General features: G+C 37.3%; 1 protein-coding gene across 5 annotated transcripts in view; it reads right to left on the minus strand.

Annotated features, from left to right (window-relative positions):
* Positions 1–19,288, minus strand: part of PDE1A (phosphodiesterase 1A) — a 300,656-nt gene that overhangs the window by 43,976 nt on the left and 237,392 nt on the right. For all 5 annotated transcript variants that reach the window (XR_007517882.1, XM_049887595.1, XM_049887593.1 and 2 more), the window contains exons 8-12: positions 15,844–15,969; positions 8,992–9,093; positions 8,770–8,890; positions 3,037–3,118; positions 502–622 (exon numbers count right to left, since the gene is read on the minus strand). Coding sequence is in view for 4 of the 5 variants with exons in the window: in XM_049887595.1 (XP_049743552.1) it covers positions 502–622; positions 3,037–3,118; positions 8,770–8,890; positions 8,992–9,093; positions 15,844–15,969 (552 nt within the window). In the remaining variant the exon portion in view is untranslated. The remainder of the gene's footprint in view (positions 1–501; positions 623–3,036; positions 3,119–8,769; positions 8,891–8,991; positions 9,094–15,843; positions 15,970–19,288) is intronic.

The raw sequence follows: 19,288 nt of genomic DNA on the forward strand, positions 1-19,288 counted from the left end.
TCCAAATTTATCAATGAAAAAAATCTATTTTGAAACTTTGTAAGTAGGTTCTGTGTACAATGGGCTTTACTGTTACATGTTTATTCATTTATTCACCTAAGATGAAGATCTGTTGTAGTCCTCCAAGCTAAAGGGCTAACTTTGGCACAGGCATCTTACTTGATATACAAGTGGGTTGAGATTGAACTTTTTTTTACAAGTAACTTTCTGATATGTTACTATATCCAGGACACAATACATAATTCCCCAATGAAAGTTTAATTAATTTTATTCTCCTGAGTATTGAACGCTACTTTGTTAAACTTCTTAGTACTCGGACATCTTTTGCAGTAGATAATTCTTTTCAGAGGCAGATGCAATATGATATTTGGCCACTAGATGGCAATACTATTTAATAATGCTCAAAGAATTTCTTACCAAGAATTAAGAAAACATAAAAATAATCATAAGTAAAAGGTTTTAAAACATCTCAAAGGTAAAATAATGACAAAAATATCAAACCTGATTGCCCTAAAGGAAGAATTTTCAGCTTTTGAGGCTTCCTCTATAAGAGGAATAACAATTTTCTCTGTTGAGTCTGTCAGAAGAGAAAATGTTGGCTCTACTATGAAGTCAATGAAACCTACAAAAGCCAGAAAAGATAAATTCAAGTGTTAGAATTTCCCGAATTCTAATATCAGTAACAGTGAAGAGACTCTGATGGTTCTGGGAAAGCAAGTATCAACTTACCCCTTGGATTGACTATGTACATGAAATAGCACAATCTTTAGAAATGATAGCTTAACTGTTACGAAACAATCTTCAAGCAGTGAAAGGGATACAACTTAAACCTCTTAACTCAAGTATATTGGCTCTGCCGTTTAACATTCATCCTTATATTATTATTGACAACAAATTCAGATCTAATGAGAGTGAACACGTTTTTCCTGTCTCAATGAGGAGACCTTTCTAGGTCTTCACTTGCTTGCTGAATTTTATTATCCACCAACAAGAAACAGTCTAAGTACCAAAGAAACTAAGTAATTGAAGTTTTTCTTGGACCGCAGGAAGGCAACCACCTTTTTTCTCTCTCTTACTGGACTAATCAGAGCCTTCTGCCAGTGGGTTAATATTCCAAATTGCTGTTTATTATTCTCTGGACATAAAGTGTTAGTTTGCAGCGTGTAGGTGTGTTTCTGTCAGAGCAGCAAAGAGAACAGTAATATCTCCTGGAGACAGCATTAAGCCCACCACTTTGAGACATCAGGTTTTAATAAGAAGACTTTTACATTTAAAGTACACACCAAGATAGAAAACGACACACAGAGAAAATCGGGAATTGCCTCCAGGAAGAAAAACGACACACAGAGAAAATGGGGAATTGCCTCCAGGAAGCACTTACCAGCCAGTGTTTAGGCGAGGGAGGAGAAAACAACCTAACCCTAAGCTCTGCGAGCACTCTAGCGCCCCCAGGGCCAAGCACAGGTGTAGTGCTTACGATCAAGTGCTTGTGGCCTTAAAAACCTATGGGAGCACTGGGCTAATGTCTAAATGTGAGAAAATAAATGGAGGGAGGCTTTTTAAGTGATTGTGTGCTGGAAAATGCACAATAGATGAGTTTTCCATCTATCAGACGCTCAGACAAAAGTAATTCACATCCCTGGTAACTGGATTAATCATAGCATATATCAAGGAAAAAAAAAAAAAAAAGCCCGCAGCCCATCAAGTTGATTCCGACTCATAGCGACCCTATAGGACAGAGTAGAACTGCCCCACAGGGTTTCCAAGGAGCGGCTAGTGGATTCGAACTGCAGATCTTTTGATTAGTAGCTGTAGCTCTTAACCACTGCACCACCAGAGCTGTGCATATATTAACATACATTTTTAATTAAAAAAAAAAAAAAAACTTACTGGCTTTGATTTTAATCAATGGCTCCAAGTCAAAACAATGTTAATTGGCCACCCAGGGTACTATTTCAAGTCCCATCTATGGTTTAAATGCCTGGAGCATGCAGACTGTCAAACTGGGCATCTCTACTAATACGGCAGCAATTTATATTACAGCAACAAGCCTCAGAAACTTAGACCCCTGTCAGCCTGCCAGATGAGGTCCTTAGCCTGACATCTTCACACCTGCTTAACAATGAAAGGCACCTGTGATAGGTTCTCAGCTGTTGGAACTTGGGTGAGCAGGGGGAAAGGTCAGAGCAAGAAGGCTTCTGAGAGCCGATAGCTGGCTGCCTTGTAGCAGTGGTGCTGGATCACAGCTACACAGATAGTGTGATGATTCTTTATGTTTATGGATCATATAATTCAGTAATGAACATGCTGGCTTAGGGTACAACTATTACAAATATTTGAACTATGCAGCATAGCAAAAATATGTTTTACTAACAGACTGGGCTTAAAGTTCCAAACACAAGCATGGGTGACAGGAATTAATAACGGTTGGGAGCAATATCATTTTATAAATTTTCTTTTGTTGGCATGTCTGTTCAGATCATAAAATATTTTTTCTAAAAGAATATGAAGTAGTACATGAAGCATACTGTGCAAACTTAGAACAGATATATTAATATTTTCATTGAATTGTCCTCTTTCCGAAGGAATACACTACAGAAAACAATAATCAGCAACAAAATGACAAAAAAAATCCTGTCTCTTGCACAAAAAGAATAACATTAACTATGGTTACTTTATTGGATTTATTTTGTAAGAATTAAAAAAAAACCTTTGCTGTCGAGTCGCTTCTGACTCATAGCGACCCTGTAGGACAGAGTAGAACTGCCCCCACAGAGTTTCCGAGGAGCGCCTGGTGGACTCAAACTGCAGATCCTTTGGTTAGCAGCTGTAGCACTTAACTACTACGCCACCAGGTATATGTTTCAATAATTCTTATCATTTAGCACCCTGTAAGATTGGTCTAGAGATCAAAATTATAAACATGAAGTGAAGTGAGGTTTTCACGGAAGTCACCCCTTTGAATGACATAGCGTATGCATTTGAAAACTGAAAAGCACACACCCACTGTCCACAACCACCAATCTTCAGTGTTACCTATTTGTGACTGGGCCACCATCGTTGACTTTCGATCACAGAGAGGGGAAAATGGAAGCCCTAGTTCCGCTTCTTTATCTCCCTGGGGAAAGGAATGCTCATTAGTACAGACCTGAGTTGGAGAAGTTCAGACAACGCGCAGCCTAGAAACAAAGCCTTAAAAACTCTTGTCTTTCATTTCTTAATTGGCACAGCTTTTTTTTTTTTTTTATATAAAACTAAAAGCTGTAATCCAAGCATATAATTTTATTCTCACAGTCTCCTTTTGAGAACATAACTGGAGACAAAAACAACCAACCATGAACAAGTTCAGCATCCTGAGGCTCTGCTTTGGTATTACAACCCTCTGATGACAGAGCGACAATGCTTTCCTCTTTGCAATTTTCTAAAGTCCTTATCAAATTAGTCACCTCAGTGTGTTATTTGGCATACAGTTAACAATCCAGCTCATAGATTTTTCTGCTCTTCTCTCTTTTTTTTTTTTTTTTAATCCCAAATGGTTCAGCAGCTCTTCAGCACCAAGATTCTTCATGATGGGGCTGTTTTTTGAAATTAAAAGCATATAAACATTTTTTGAAACACCTTTCTACTCATTAACCAAGTTTTATTGTCTTTACAGCAGCAAGTTATGAGTCATATCTTCAGCATTCTTATATTCCGTGCACATAATTTCATCTCAATGTATTCTCAGAGGAAACTGAAACGTGAATGATTTGATCTTACCGAAAGTAGATTAGTTGAGCACATACATTAAAGAATTCTATTTGTGTTTGGCTTTAACACCATGAGAACTAATTAGATTTCCATCTCATAAAAGTGGCTGCTCTGGGAAAAGTTTTATTATCACGAGGTTTATCAAACATTGGGTTTTTTTCCTTTGCATTCAAAGGGATGTACTCACCAAAGAAGGAGGGGGGATACTTCCCCTGCTCCTGTTCCATTGTCTGGTCATTTGAAAGAAGCCTTCAGGCTCTGTTTTCTCCTTCGCTACCGGTTGTGTTCCTTCATGCTGTACATCAGCCTTACCTAAGCCCACAACCTAGCCCACAGCATGGTCAGCTTCCGAAGTCAGGGAACAAAACGGAGGGTCTTTGCTTTTGCTTTGTGGGGTAACCCAGGTAAAGGCCCTGTCAAAGAGCCTCACAGCTTCCTTTCCCTCTGCTTCCTTTAACATCTTTTTATCATATTCATCATAATATCATGTCAGTATGTGATCTTTAAAAATGTTATTAAAAATATTTTCTGGTGCATTCTCCCCAAGCCATGCCTCTGATTATGAGAGTTACAGGAAGAGAGTTTGAAATCAGAATTGTTCTATAAAATCTAGAGATGGTCACCAAAGAAATAGGCAAAGTAAATACAAATAGAAATATTCCACTATGTCATAGCTTGGGAGAGAAAATATAGAATTTCTTCAACCTCTCTCAGCAACAACCCTCCACTCCCCGGGAGAATAACATCAATTCCATTTGGAATTAGTACTTATACTTGGCTTAAGGGACAGATGGAAGGACGTCCATTATTGCAAGGGCCATTATTATTTGGTCAGAAGACTCAGGGTTGAATCATTGCTATTCAACGGGCTATCTGTCACTTCAAGCATATCACAGCCTTTGCTGACATAAATTCTCCTCATCTGTTACCCAACTTTCCAATCTCAGCTTTCTCATCTAAAGATTTAGTATCTACCTAATAGGATTTTCCTGAGGTTCAGATCATTTCAGTGAAGCCTAAGGACAGTGCGGAGTATTTAGTAAATACTAAATGTTAGCTAATAATAATCATAATTCAAAATAGCAATAATACAAATTATTATATTGTCCAAATTAAAGGTATTTATGATTCTAATGCATATCTAAGGAGCTCTGGTGGTGCAGTGGTTAAAGCACTCAGCTGCTAACTGAAAGGTCAGCAGTTCAAACCCACCAGCAGGAGAAAGGTATGGCAGTCTGCTTTGGTAAAGATTTACAGCCTCGGAAACCCCATAGGGCAGTTCTACTCTGTCGTACAGGGTCGCTATGAGTCGGAATCGACTAGGTGGCAATGGGTTTAATTCATATCTTAGGAAGAAAGGCCTGGCAACCTACTCCAAATATTAGCAATGAAAACCCTAGATCCCACAGCAATCTGATCTGCAGTTGACTATGGGGATGGCACAGGACCAGGCAGTGTTTTGTTCCATTGTACACAGGGTTATCATGAGTCCAGCTGACTCAATGGCATCTAACAAAAACAACCAAAAAACCAAACCAGACCCATTGCTCTTGAATCAATTCCAGCTGATAGCAATCCTATGTGCTAGAGAATAGAGAATTGAGCTCCACAGAGTCTTCTTGTGTGTAATCTTATAGGAAGCAGGTCAGCAGGCCGTTCTTCACAGTTGAGCCACCCAGGGACATTTACACCCCCACCACCACCAGTGAACTCAGTTAATTGACCAATACCGCTCAGTCGTGTCCTTAGGGATGAGCCTGCTGGCAGGGAGGTGGAGAATGTGGTCCATTATGGAAACAGGGCAGCTGTCTGTGCTCAAGTCTGATAGCTTATGCTCGTTTTAGCAATTCCTTTGGAGAATGGTTAAGATTTCTTCTTTAAAAGGCCATGGCAAAGACCTAGTCGTTGTTTTCCCATAGTGTAAAATGCTCTGATAGCTGTCAACAAGGTGTCAAGTCCAGTGATTAAACAGCTTTTTTTTTTTTTTTGCATTTGGTCTAAAGCCAAAACAGTTTCTATAGTTTTAAAGAAGATAGGAGAATGAAGTACAGAATATTGAGAAACCTCTTGCATTGAAAGTTAAATTTTAATCACAGAAGCAACAATAACAAACATGCAAGAAACCCCTGACCATAGGCTTTTTTGTTGTTAATTACATCAAGTCCATTCCGACTCATGGCGACTCCGTGCGTGCAGAGTAGAACTGCTGCACAGGGTTTTCAGGTCTGTGACCCCTTGGAAGCAGATCACCAGGCCTGTCTTCCCAGACCTTTTGACTAGTCATTGAGTGCTAAACTGTTTGTGCCACCCAGGGGCTGACCATAGGCTTAGGGTCACTATAAGGCCAAGGGTAGAACTTAACCAGCCACTCATTCTATATGGGAATTATTTGGGGGAGAGGGAATGATGTGCTAGTTTAACCTTTTTTGTACAACTTATTTCAGGAATTTAGGCCATCTAATTATCTTCCTTCCTTCCAAATTTTTAGAAAGCCACCCAAATTGTTTAAATGTTTAATGATTATTATAGCTAACACATTTATTTCAGTTAAATTTATGATATTGTATGATTGCATTTTTTGTATTATAAATATTTAATAAAACATGAATATCCCTTGTATAAACAATATTTACAGCACTTTTGTAATTTAAAGGCACAGTTAGGAACAGATCTCATTTGTAACCTAGGGACTGCCTGCATATGAGACCTGTAATGCTATCTTTCTTTCACTTATAATTTGTGTTCTTTCTTGTTTTTGATCCCACTAGAGATTTATCAGTTTTATTAATCTTCCAGAGAACCAATATTACCTTTGTTAATTTTCAATATAGTTTGTCTTTATTCTATTCAAATGATTTCTGCTTTTGTCTTTATCGTATCCTTCCAACAACTTTTGGTTTAATTTCCTCATCTTCTCCTAGCTTCTTAAGCTGGAAACATAAGTCAATGAATTTTATATCTTTCTTCTTTTCTAATACAGGAGTCCCTGATTTACAATGTATTGGAGTTAGGAAAAACAACAATTGGAACTTGGGTGGGAAGGGGGAAGGGTGAGAGCAAGAAGGCTTCTGAGAGCTGATGGCTGCTTTGAAGTAGTGGTATTGATTACTACAAACTGCACTTACGACTCTCTTTTTTTGTCTTATTTTTAATAATATATACTACATACAATGTTGCAGTGTGTAATTAATTTGTTGATGTTATTCTCAGATGTTCACTCAAAGATGTTTACAGACTGGATTTATAGAGATACTGATAAAAAAGGCAGTAATAATGAAAACAAAAAAAAGAGGCATTCAACTTACATCAGAACCAACTTATGATGAAATCTTTAGAACAGAACCCTGTCGTATGTCAACTACCTGTATAAGCATTTAAAGCTATAAATTTTCCTCTCATCACTGTTTTAGCTGCACCCCATAGATTTTGTATGTTTTGTTTTCATATTATTCAATTTAAATTTTTTTTTTAATTTTTTCTTGACTGAGTCAGATTATTTTCTCTCAATGTTTGTTTCTTTAGCTATAAAAGTGTTGTTCTTAATGATCTCTAAGGTCTCTTTACTTATTGATTGGTAGAGCATAACCAAAAAAACCAAACCCATTGCTGTTGAGTTGATTCTAACTCATAGCAACCCTATAGGACAGAGTAAAACTGCCTCATAGCATTTCCAAGGAGTACCTGGTAGATTTGAACTGTCGACCTTTTTGTTAGCAGCCATAGCTTTTAACCTCCATGCCACCAGAATTTCCTGTTAGAGCATATTAAACTATAATTATTAATTGGCCATAGTAGGTTACTGGCCCTTAGAATTTGACAGATTTTAATTTTTCATTTGTTTTTTAGCACAAGATGTGTTAAAAATGTTCTTTTCAAAAACTTTTTAATATAAAAAATATTTGCATTTGGAAGATATTGTTCAGTAACTTTCTCTAGGAATATGCAATCCAATTTAAAAGTGAAACCATATTTCAAATCCACTGACAATGGGAAACAGAAACCAGAGTCACCAAAATATGGTAATAAACTTAAAAAAATATAGTAATATATACTTAGTGCTATGTATTTAGGATAGATATAAAATCAATGATGGGGACATTAAAATTCAGACACCTACTGACAAACCAAATAACCTGAAAATACAGGAATTAAAGATTTTCTCTAAATGGGGCAATTTATAGGATAAAAAAGGTATACTTGTAGCAGAAACCACTGGCTTCCCCCAGGCTTTCTTTCTCACTATTGATTTTTTATTTGGGCACATGGCCTTCCAGCTAAAAACTACATTTCTCAGCTTCCCTTACAGCTCTGCACACATGGATGAATTCTGCCCCACAGGATGTGTGCAGAAATGCTCCATATCTCCCCTTCCTTTTTTCATGATGAAAGCTATTTGCCATCTCTACTCTATCACTCACTTCTTAACAGTCAATCACAACTCTACTCCACTGATTTCTTTCTTTCCTGAGAGAAGCATTTGAGACCCAAGACTTGATGCTCTTTAAAACACGTATCCTATTACATTTTTTGTTGTTAGCTGCCCTCAAGTTGGTCTGACTCAGGGAGACAATGGAACAAAATCCCATGCACAATGGAACGTCCCCAAGATTGGTTGCTCATCAGACCATTGTGATCCATAGGGTTTTCATTCTTCTTACCCTATCTTAGTCTAGAAGCTCCTCAGAAACCTGTTCGGCATCATAACAACACAAAGCCTCCACCGACAGATGGATGGTGGCCACACTTGAGGTGCATTGGCTGGGAATCAAACCCAGGTCTCCACTATAGAAGGTAAGAATTCTACCCTTGAACCATAACTGCCGCCTAGGATTATTTAATACATTTATCTGAAAGGTTGATTAATTCTGCCTAAATTTTCAAGAATATGTTGTGGCCAGTTGATAATCTCTGTAATTGGAAATCTACAAAGTCATAAACATGGATTTCCACACAGGAAACATGCGTGAGATATGCAGAGTCACGATTTCCAAAAACATCTGCAGAGTATGAAAGAGGTACCTGTCGGAAGAACTCCTCCATTAGAGCCATGGTCCACCGGTGGTGCAGTTGCCAGCACTTGGCTGGATGGCTGATGTCTGCTGCATGGAGAATCAGGGACATGGTCTTGGCTCTGTCAATCCTGTCCAACAAAGGTCATGCTCAAATGATCAGAGCAAAACAACCAATTACAGTCTTTCCCCAGCCCACAGAACTTTAACATGACAAGAGAAAATAACCTACCCTTCAGGCTGCTGCAAACTGTTTCTTATAGTTTTAATCTGCTGGAAGTGACCTGACATGTCCGTAGATAAAACCATTTCAATCACCAGGCTCCGAAGATCCCTGTGGTGTCATCAAAAGGAGAAGTCCATTGGGCACTTAATATTCTGAACTGGAACATTCCCTTAAATATCACTAATGACATTTTATTTTTCCTAATAGATAGGAACATAAAAGATGCTACTTTTTAAAGGAAAAGCTGTTCATAAAAGTTCAATATTATTTTCCCCTATAATTCATGGATTTAGGTAATTATCAAGAGAGTCATCTGAGTGATACTGTTTGCCATCTCCCCTAAATAATTAGATGTGCCCCCTCTCACTCCCATTCCCTCCCCTGCTCATAATTCCTAAGTATTGTTTTTCTATCTGAAAGGATCCTAGGCCATTTTAAAGGAAAACTTTTCTAAATACAATATTTAAATGCTTTGAAGGAAAAAAAGATAAACCAGTGAGGCTGAAGACCATTCTACATTCACAAGGTCAACAAAACTGAGAAGCTTAGTGTCTGAAGAAAGAGAGAGAGATAAGAAGGGCATGGGCTCTCAAGACTCTCCTTTCTCCATCTTCATTTTGCATATTTTCAATGCAACTATGAAATATAAGGAGCTCTGGCAGTGCAACAGTTAAGCTCCTGGCTGCTAACAGAAAGGTTGATGATTTGAATCTACCCAGCAGCTCCCTGGCCAAAAGGCCTGTCAATCCGTTTCCTTAAAGATTATAGCCAATAAAACCTTATAGGGCAGACTCTGTCACATGGAGTCACTAGAAGTCAAAAATCCACTCAATGGCACCTAACAACAACTACTATCAAAAAAAAAAAAAAAAAAACCCACTGTTTATTCAGTCCAGGCATTGTTTTAGGTTCTTTATACATATTAAGACATTTAATTCTGATAACAACCCCATGAGGGGGCATTGAGGAGACTGAATATCTTACATAGAGTCACACAGTAGCACATGGCAGAGACAATATTCAACCTAAAAGATCCCACTCCCAAAGCTGACACCTGGACCACTCCAGTCCACTATGTCAATGTTCTATCGTAAGAACCACCCAAAAAAAGAAGATCCCAAAGTGGTGGGGATTTTCTGTTTAAGCATTTGGGATCCTGATCCTACATATCTCAGTCATTGGTACTATCTTAGTTATTTAGTGCTGCTATAACAGAAATACCACAAGTGAATGGCTTTGACAAGCAGGAATTTATTTTCTCACAGTCTAGTAGGCTAGAAGTCAGAAATCAGGGTGTCAGCTCCAGGGGAAAGCTTTCTCTTTCTGTCAGTAATGGAGGAAGGTCCTTGTCATCAACCTTCCTCTGGTCTAGGAGCTTCTCAGTGCAGGGACCCCGGGTCCAAAGGACGCAATTTTCTCCTGGCACTACTTTCTTAGTGGTATGAGATCCCCCTGTCTCTCTGCTTGTGTCTCTCTTTTATATCTCGAAAGAGATTGACTTAAGATACAACCTAATCTTATAGATTGAATCCTGCCTCATTAACTTAACTTCCTCTAATCCTGTCTCGTTAACATCACAGAGGTAGGATTTACAATATATAGGAAAATCACATTAGATGACAAAATGGTGGACAACAACACAATACTGAGAATCACGGCCTAGCCAAGTTGACATACACTTTGGGAGGGCACAATTCAATCCATAACAGGTACTATTGAAAATTTTAGACAAGAAGCTGCCAATATGGTGAACACATCACATCTATGCACAAATAATTCGTCTTCACACCAAGGAGAAGGTAAGTCATTCCAGGAAAGGTTGCATGTCCCACAGTTTGTTTGCTCTCTATATTTTTTTATATATAGATAGGTAAATACAGTTACTTATATTGGAAACCATATTTGGATTTCCTTCTGTGGCATGGCTTAAAAAGAACTAAACCAAAAACTAAACCAATTGCTGTCAAGTCAATTTTGACTTACACCAGCTCTATAGGACAGAGTAGAACTGCCCCATAGAGTTTCCAAGGAGTGGTTGGTGGAGTCAAACTGCTGACCTTTTGGTTAGCAGCCAAGCTCTTAACGACTGTGCCACCAGGGCTCTTAAAGAGAGCTAGCGTGTCTAATAGATGAGTTATAGATAAGTTAAAGGCATGAGTAAATTGGAATTATGATTTTGTCTCATAGATATTTTACCTACAGATGGTATGATCAGATGAATTGTTTTAAAAACAATGAACACTGGAGATTTTTGTTGAAAATTATTAGGTGCTCAGTCGAATTGGATTCTTAGCTGGGAGCCATAAGAAATCAATATTTTGCTTTACTGTTCATGATGTTGGGTAGCTTGTTTGGAACAGTTTTATTCAGGTACGAAAGGAAGGAAAGCTACTAAAGGAATTAATAATATTATTCTTGATTATATTTTTTCTCTGAAGTTATTAACAGATTCCTATTTCAATAGCAACTGAACCAAAATATTCATGTTAACCAAGGAAAATGAGGCTAAAGTTATATGAAATCTGCAAGAATGTAATGGATATATTGTGCTTTGTTAATAAGTGATTAGTAAATGCTAGACATTTATTAATCTACTAATATGTCAATAAATGGCAAAATAGTACACAAATACAATGTTATTTAATATCTGAATTTTTCTTGTCAAAACTTTTTAATTAATTCACTTATTCTTATTAAAAGTTCTTCAAGAAACAAACAACTATGCAAAAAGAAAACCTAGAAGCCTTTAAGAAGATATATATTTTATTTTTTTGTAAAATGCTATCAAGGCTAAGTAGCAAAGAGATCTCTCATAGCTTCTGGAAACGGTGTTGAAATTCAAGAGTGTACATGATATATATGTTGTTGTTAGCTATTGTCAAGTCAGCTCCTGACTCATGATGAACCCATGCATGATGCGATGGGATTGTTGTGATCCAGAGGGTTTCCACTGGCTGATTTTCAGATGTAGATCATCAGCCCTTTCTTCCCAGTCCATCTTAGTATGGAAGCTCCGCTGAAACCTGTTCAGCATCATAGCAACATGCAAGCCTCAACTGACAGATGCGTAGTGGTTGTGCGTGGGGTCATTGGCCAGAAATCCAACCCAGGTCTCCTGCATGGAAAATGAGATTTCCACCAGTGAACCACCCCTGTCTTCTCATGATACATATACAGTAGTCTCCATTAAAACAGTTCCTTAAAAAAACTATTAGGATGATTCTCAGAACTTACCGAACAGACATTTATGGACTATTACAACAAATTATTAGAACAAAACACTAAAGATGTTAAAGAAAAAAATATAATAGGAAATAAAATCACACTGAAATAGCAACAGAATCAACCATGAAAAAGAAAAACAGTTAATTCAAAGAAATAATAGTAAATGTTAACATTACAAATGTTATCTCTGGAAATGGTAATCACCAATGAAGAAATAGATTGACAATCTACATACAAATGATCTTTCTTTTGGACATTTGAAAATTTCTCGCAACTTGTCTCCCTGTTTCTACCTTTCCCCTTCTGGTCTCCACATAGCAGGCTTCAGGGTCCCTTTAAAATCTTTTTACAGTTAGATCCTGGCCTTCCTAGGTTTGAAACCCTCTTGGGTTACTGTCATTCACGCAGAATAAAATGGAAGACCGGCATGAGGTCCCCCAAACAAAGTGCCTCCTTCCCCCCAATTTTTAAAGTTGCAAAAGTGAGCCTGTAGTTCTAGGGCTGGCCTTAGAAAACCAGAAAGCTTTTAACATTTGGAAAAGTAGCCATGAGAGATTAGGGCTTGTTTTAAACCCTGTATTTAATTTTCATGTTAAAAAACAAAAAAACGCAGCTCTCGACCCCAAGTCACCTTCCTTTAGAATTTTTTTTTAAACCCTTGGTATTTTCACCTGATTGAGGACCTTTCTTAGCTCATTAACTGATTTTTTACAAGATGTTAAAGGGCAGACAGGCAAGAGGAAATCTCCAGAATGGCCTGAATTTGCTGAGTGCAAATCTTCTGAGGGAATGCTTCAGGTATCACGGCAAATATGTTCCTGGAGAAACACATGTGACAAAACTCCCATCGGATAACTGAACTGAATTCTGGCCAGGATGATAAGCCCTTTTGAGGAGAACACCCACCTTGCAAAAACAATATAAAAGGGGCCGAAGGGAACAGGAGGGATAGAAAAGCTGCCCAAGAGCCTGCAGGGCCTCCCCTTTTCTGTAGAGCTTCCTTGCCCGTTGCCTTGCAGCAGTTTGCATTCCCAACACTAATGTATTGCATTGAGATCCTTCCAATCAATGGCTGATAGTGCTTGTGATAACATGTAATAGCTATTTGTCTTGTAATGCATTAACTTAAAACCGGTGCCTGAAAAAAAGTATATGGAGCAGTGATTTGGTTTGCACATGACTAAAATACTGACTTGCTTTTCCTTGGATAGGACATCATATTGATTTGTCTTTGCAGCCTACATAGAGCAAATGGTGAGATGGCACACCTCTCTGAGTACACACCCAAAGTCCACGTCCCTGAAAGGCTGGCATGTTCATTTTCATAATGTGCTGTGTTCCTCATGCTTGTTCTACCACTGTCTCTAGGTATGATACAGACAGAAGTAACAAAAGACCATCTTGATGATTATTCCCACACTTGGGAATAATCATCTAGGTCTATCCTCCACATCTGGGTCTTTCTCCTTGAAATGAAATAGTCCAGGGGACCTACTTGATTGGTGATTCCAGGGAAGGATCTCTAAACCTGGGGTAGCTAGTCAGACATTAAAGAGATTTGCGTAAATATAAAACAATGACACTCTTCTCACAAATTCCATTTTGTTTTGGAAAATAAAGTTATTTTTCACATTAAATATATTATTTATGTTAACATGTAATACATTTATTATTATCATTTTCAAATGAATTAATAAATATTTTAAACATTTTTTCAGTTCTAAGAGACCCTGAAAGACTCCCATGTAGCCGTTGCTCCCACAGCTGCTTCCGCCCCCTCCCCCGTCCCCTTTGATCAACTTCAGAGTCCCCAAACAATGGCTGCTAACAGGTGAGGACAATACTTTTCCAGAAACTAGATAAATTTTGGCTGACATTTTCCTGCTAAAGCCTATAAAACATTACAACCTTTGTCCCCAAGTTAGAACACTCATTTGGAGCCTTCTTATACCTAGCATTTTCAAATAAAACTTTATGCCAATGGTGCTCTGGTTAATTATTTTTCCACAGTTTTAATTTCCAAAATAGTAAAGATCAATATATAACCCACATAATCAAGATGATTCATTGTTAAGATTGTAAGGAGGTTCAAAGACCATAATGTTGGAGACTCACTGGTGTAGTGTCTATTTCTATACCATATTTCTAATACAAAAAGGGAAAAAAAAAATGTCAAGAAAGCTATTCTACCAAACCAATGTAAGAAAATTTGGGAATAAAAAGGGAATGATAAATGCACTATAACATAAATGAACACAATTAATGATTTTCTCAACACTGCTTTCTGGAGGAGGCAGTTCTCAAATTATGGGGGCCCTGGGATAAACGGATTTCACTTTTATTCAAGTTTATGCACTATTTTTGGTCTCTAACTCTTAAGAAATAGAGATACAATTGTTGTGTACGTTAATTCTGTGCATACAAAGCTCTGTATTTTGTCAACTAATAAGGTCCCTGAATTTCTGCAGCCGATGGTGGATTTTCATAACATAAAAAGATCGGTTTCCTGAGACCAACGTATGATTTAGAGAACAAAATACTAATTCCAGTGGGGAAATCATAAAATCTGCTAGCGAAAGTAAATATTAAAGTAAAATTCAGACATTTCAAGATTTCAGTTAGGTAAAGCATATCATTATCCTCTTTCCTCTCTCTCCTTTCTCTCCTGTCATCAGCACCTTCCAGCAAGAACTGAAAGTGGGAAATGATAGTCATGTAGAGTCAAAAGACAAAAATACAGGACATCCAGTTAAATTTGAATTTCAGATAAACAATGTAATCTTTTTTTTTTTCTTTTTTTTAAAGTATGTCCCATGCAATATTTAGGACATAAGAACTTATACAAAAAGAAATCATTCTATGCCTGTCTGACATTCAAATTTAGCTGGACAGTCTTTATATTTATTTTCTAAATGGAACAACTGTACAGTCAAGTGAAAGGGGATGATGATGACTAAAAGAACAAGAAGAAGAGAAGAAAGGTTATGAAGAGTGGCAGGGTTACGTCTCGTTATTTTTGGCAACAAGTAAACCCAACCCCAGTGCCGTCGAGTCGATTCCGACTCAAAGCAACTCTATAGGACAGAGTATCACCATGAAATACTCTTTGTCTGAGGCAAGCAGATGCTTCAGGAACACAGATAATATTTCCCCTTACATTTGGGTCAGGTTAGTATATTACAATGGCAATTTTTAACTCAAATTAAAAAAAAAATCCTTATTTAAAAGGAAAACTTGACCTCTACATATAGAAAACTAAAACATGAAAGAGTTGGTATGTCACTAAAATTTTGAATTTATATGGGATCACATAATTGGTACAAATTGACCAGAGTTCCATTCAAGAGAATATGTAATTATGTCTCAAATTATCCATTGTTTGGTGTGTGGAGTTATAGATTGGCTATGATGCACAGAGGTGTTGAACTGACCTGGAAATATTTCAGTTCCATCTAACAGAGCTCTTGAACAAAATCTTGTAGGGACTCATCCTTCTCAGAGTCATCCACTCAACTGCTACTGATTCTGTAGTGTGAGTAAGCCACTGAGTTTTGTCTGTTTTCTTCACGTTAAATCACATAACTTATCCTTTTCCTAAAATTAAATTTCCTCTAGGGTTCCTCTGAAACTCACCTCCAGTCATCTTTCGATAAATTTGCCAAAATATTAATTTCTTCTTCTTGCATAAGTCGATAGGCTGCACTCACGTGGTGATTCTCAAGAACGGAGCGGTCATTATACAAAATGGCAACATCTGACCTAAGAAATAAAAACAGAATGCCTGTTATAGGATTTCTTTAGGCTTCACGGATGTCTAACAAAAGAACTCAAGTTTCAAGACATTCGATCAGTTAAAAATCTTGTAATCGAATACCGAAAATTATGGAAGTTAATTTTTTTCCTTTTAATTATCACAGTATAAATGTGTTTATACCTTTCCCTTTCAATTTGTAGGCTAGATACTTGTGAAATACCCTAGATGTGCCAAAGAGAAAAAAATTACCTAATATTCTCATTCAGGCAGTGAATGAACAAACCTCTTTGTATCTGTTCCAGATAGTTGATTATCATCCCTATTCCCTTAGGCTATAATTACTTTTGGGGTAGGGAGTAGCAGGGAAGACTAAAATCATTTGGTCTTTCTATGATTCTGTTTTTTCTCCCTGTAATGTTGTGATTAACTTTGAATATTACAGCATCTTTTGCTTTAGATTAAATCGGACAAAACCATTTTTAAAACAAAACTTAAAACGTATATTTCACCACCAATTCATAATGAACACTTTATTTTTAAATGACGATTCATAAAAGGAAAGTTTTTATTCCTCCTGTGTGTTCCTTCATACCATTTGATCGCTGCTGAATTATTGAATCTGGTATTCTAACATAAAGTTGGTAATATTCCACTCATTTTCAGATCTGTACACAGAGCCTTTGCTTCTCCTTTCCCTGCCCCTCTAAATTGCCAGGTCATTTTGCAAGTGTGGAGTGGAAGCAGCGCTAGTATGTTCCATGGCTTAAAATGGTGAGCCTGCACATATAAGTTTTCTAGTTAGAGGTAGGACAGCACAAACAGGAAAGGGAAAGTCAAGATGAAACCTGTAGCAACTTTGTTACCACTTCCCCCAACACCCAGGCTCCTTCCACTTTCTTTTGTCTCGATAAATACATAAATTTCAGTTTCTTTTTTGCCACTTTATTAAGACTTTCTCTTTCAGGCTTTTCAGTGGGTTGCCGCTGTTGTTACTAGTTGGCATATAGTCGATTCCTACTCATGGTGGCCCTATATGTGCAGAGTAGAACTGTTCCATAGGGTTTTCAAGGCCACGACCTTTTTTGAAAGCAGATTGCCAAGCCTGTCTTCCAACGTGCCTCTGGGTGGGTTTGAACTGCCAACCTTTGGACTAGTAATGGAGTGCTTAGTCCTAGTTATAGCCTAGCACTGGGGATGTCCCCAGAGATTTATGAAAGAGCAGACAAAGACAAATAAAATAAAGAACTACAGAAATCTGGCCTCTGCTGTAAGCAATCTACTCAAGATCTATATCTAAGAGTCTGCTATACAAACCAAACTTTATTACTAATCCAATGTAGGAGAAATGACCTATCAGGCAGTAAAATAATGACTTCCTCCTTTCTTTCAGGCACTGCCATAAAGGTAAAATAACATGCGTATTTACCTAATAGCCCATATTTCCAAAGTAGATATCCTTTTAATGATCCCACCTAAAGCCTAAAAATCTCTTAACCACCAACAATAACTTAATATAAAATCAAATAAGGAAAGCATACATGCAAGGCCTATTTAAGAAAGAATTAAACAGATCTTGCACAAGTAAAATATAATGTTTGTATTTTTTTTTTTCAAGAAGTTTGTTGAGATCATGGGGAAAATTGTGATTTACCAATCATGTATCATTTATAGCACATGGCCCCAAATCTAGCCATGGCAGTTTTGTCAGGGTTATTACATGATATGACCCCAAATATCACTGTGTGTCTTCCTTTCAGAAAGAAGTGAAGTTGTGTTTGTGAACCAGATTTAATTGTAGCAAAGTGAGTACGGTTACATCTCATAAATTCAACACAATGCTGAGAATACAGCAAGGTCTTAGTGTTTACTGAAACAGTCTTTGACTACTAAGAAAAGAACAAAACTCTAAGCAACATCCAGTATCCATGGTAACATGTAGTTTGGCATTTTCTTTCCACAAAGAAGAAATTATTTCCATTTATTTACACTTTCAAGGATTTCATGAATCATAATATCTGTATTGAACACAAAAAAATAGCCATGCATTATGTTTTCAATTACTTTTCAGTCATTTTGCATTACACTTTAAATAGGTTTCCATGTTAGAAAAGGACTCTAAATACAAATAACAAAGAAAAATATAAAATACATTAGAATTCTTGATATCAGTGGCATAAGGCCTTATTTCTCCTTGGACAAAACATGAAGGCAATGGTAGGTGTTAAAAAAAAAAAAAGTTGTATTGTTATCATCACTCATAGGGTTGCTATGAGTCACTCATAGAGTCACTATGAGTCAGAATCGACTCGACAGCACTGGGTTTGGTTTTTTTTTTTTTTTGGTATATTGTTATATTTGTGGTCATTACACAGTTTCTATTCACATAATTTCCAAGTTCATGTAAAATCAAGCCAATAAATAATTGTGGTAGACAATTTATAAAAAATGTAAAACCTTTTTTTTGTAATTTCTTAATATAAAATTATGAAAGATTGATCCTTCCTCTCTCCCTTTCCCTTCCCCTCCTCCTCTCTTCTTTTTTTTGAAGCAGCTGAGTTATAAGCCAATTAGTACTCTTTATTCACTCACAGATGGATAGTAAAACGAGAAAGCCAGAAGTGATGTCTAACACTGCTGCGTGAGCCAGTCCATTGGCCTCATTTATCAATATAGAAAGGACAAAAAGTTATTCACAGATAACAAATTAGCTGCTTCCTTTTCGGGCCCCTACAACTCTTGTCCTGTTTTTAGGGCCCAGCTCAAACAATGGTCTGCATAGCCTTCCTTTCCTTTTAGGTTTAACACAGACAAAACAAATCCTTCTATCCTTAAAACGTGTGGGTTAATAACATCCCTACATCATAACCCTCCAAAAATGTCTTTTTGTTTTCAATAAAATGTTTTATGTTCCCTATATCAAAGCAGGAAACTCTGGTGGCATAGTGGTTAAGAGCCACAGCTGCTAACCAAAAGGTTGGCAGTTCAAATCCACTAGGCACTCCTTGGAAACCCTATGGGGCAGTTCTGCTCTGTCCTATAGGATCACTATGAGTCGGAATCAACTCAATGGCAATGGGTCTGTTTTTTTTTTTTTTTATATATCAAAATAATTTCTTCTGGCTGGAAAATTAGAAATCCTCTAAATCCAAATAACAAATGAGCAAGCAACACACAAGAACTAAGTAGGCTTACTTTTCCCTCAACAAGAGTAGAGGACCTACTATGATTCCAGAGACAGCAGTCTCTAACTGGCAGCTCCATCTCAAGCAGCCCTGAGTAGTGAAAGACAGAAATTTCACAAAGCGTCTTGGGTCCTGATGGGTC

The sequence above is a fragment of the Elephas maximus genome, chromosome 6, assembly GCF_024166365.1.
Source record: "Elephas maximus indicus isolate mEleMax1 chromosome 6, mEleMax1 primary haplotype, whole genome shotgun sequence".
Classification (NCBI taxonomy): Eukaryota; Metazoa; Chordata; class Mammalia; order Proboscidea; family Elephantidae; genus Elephas; species Elephas maximus.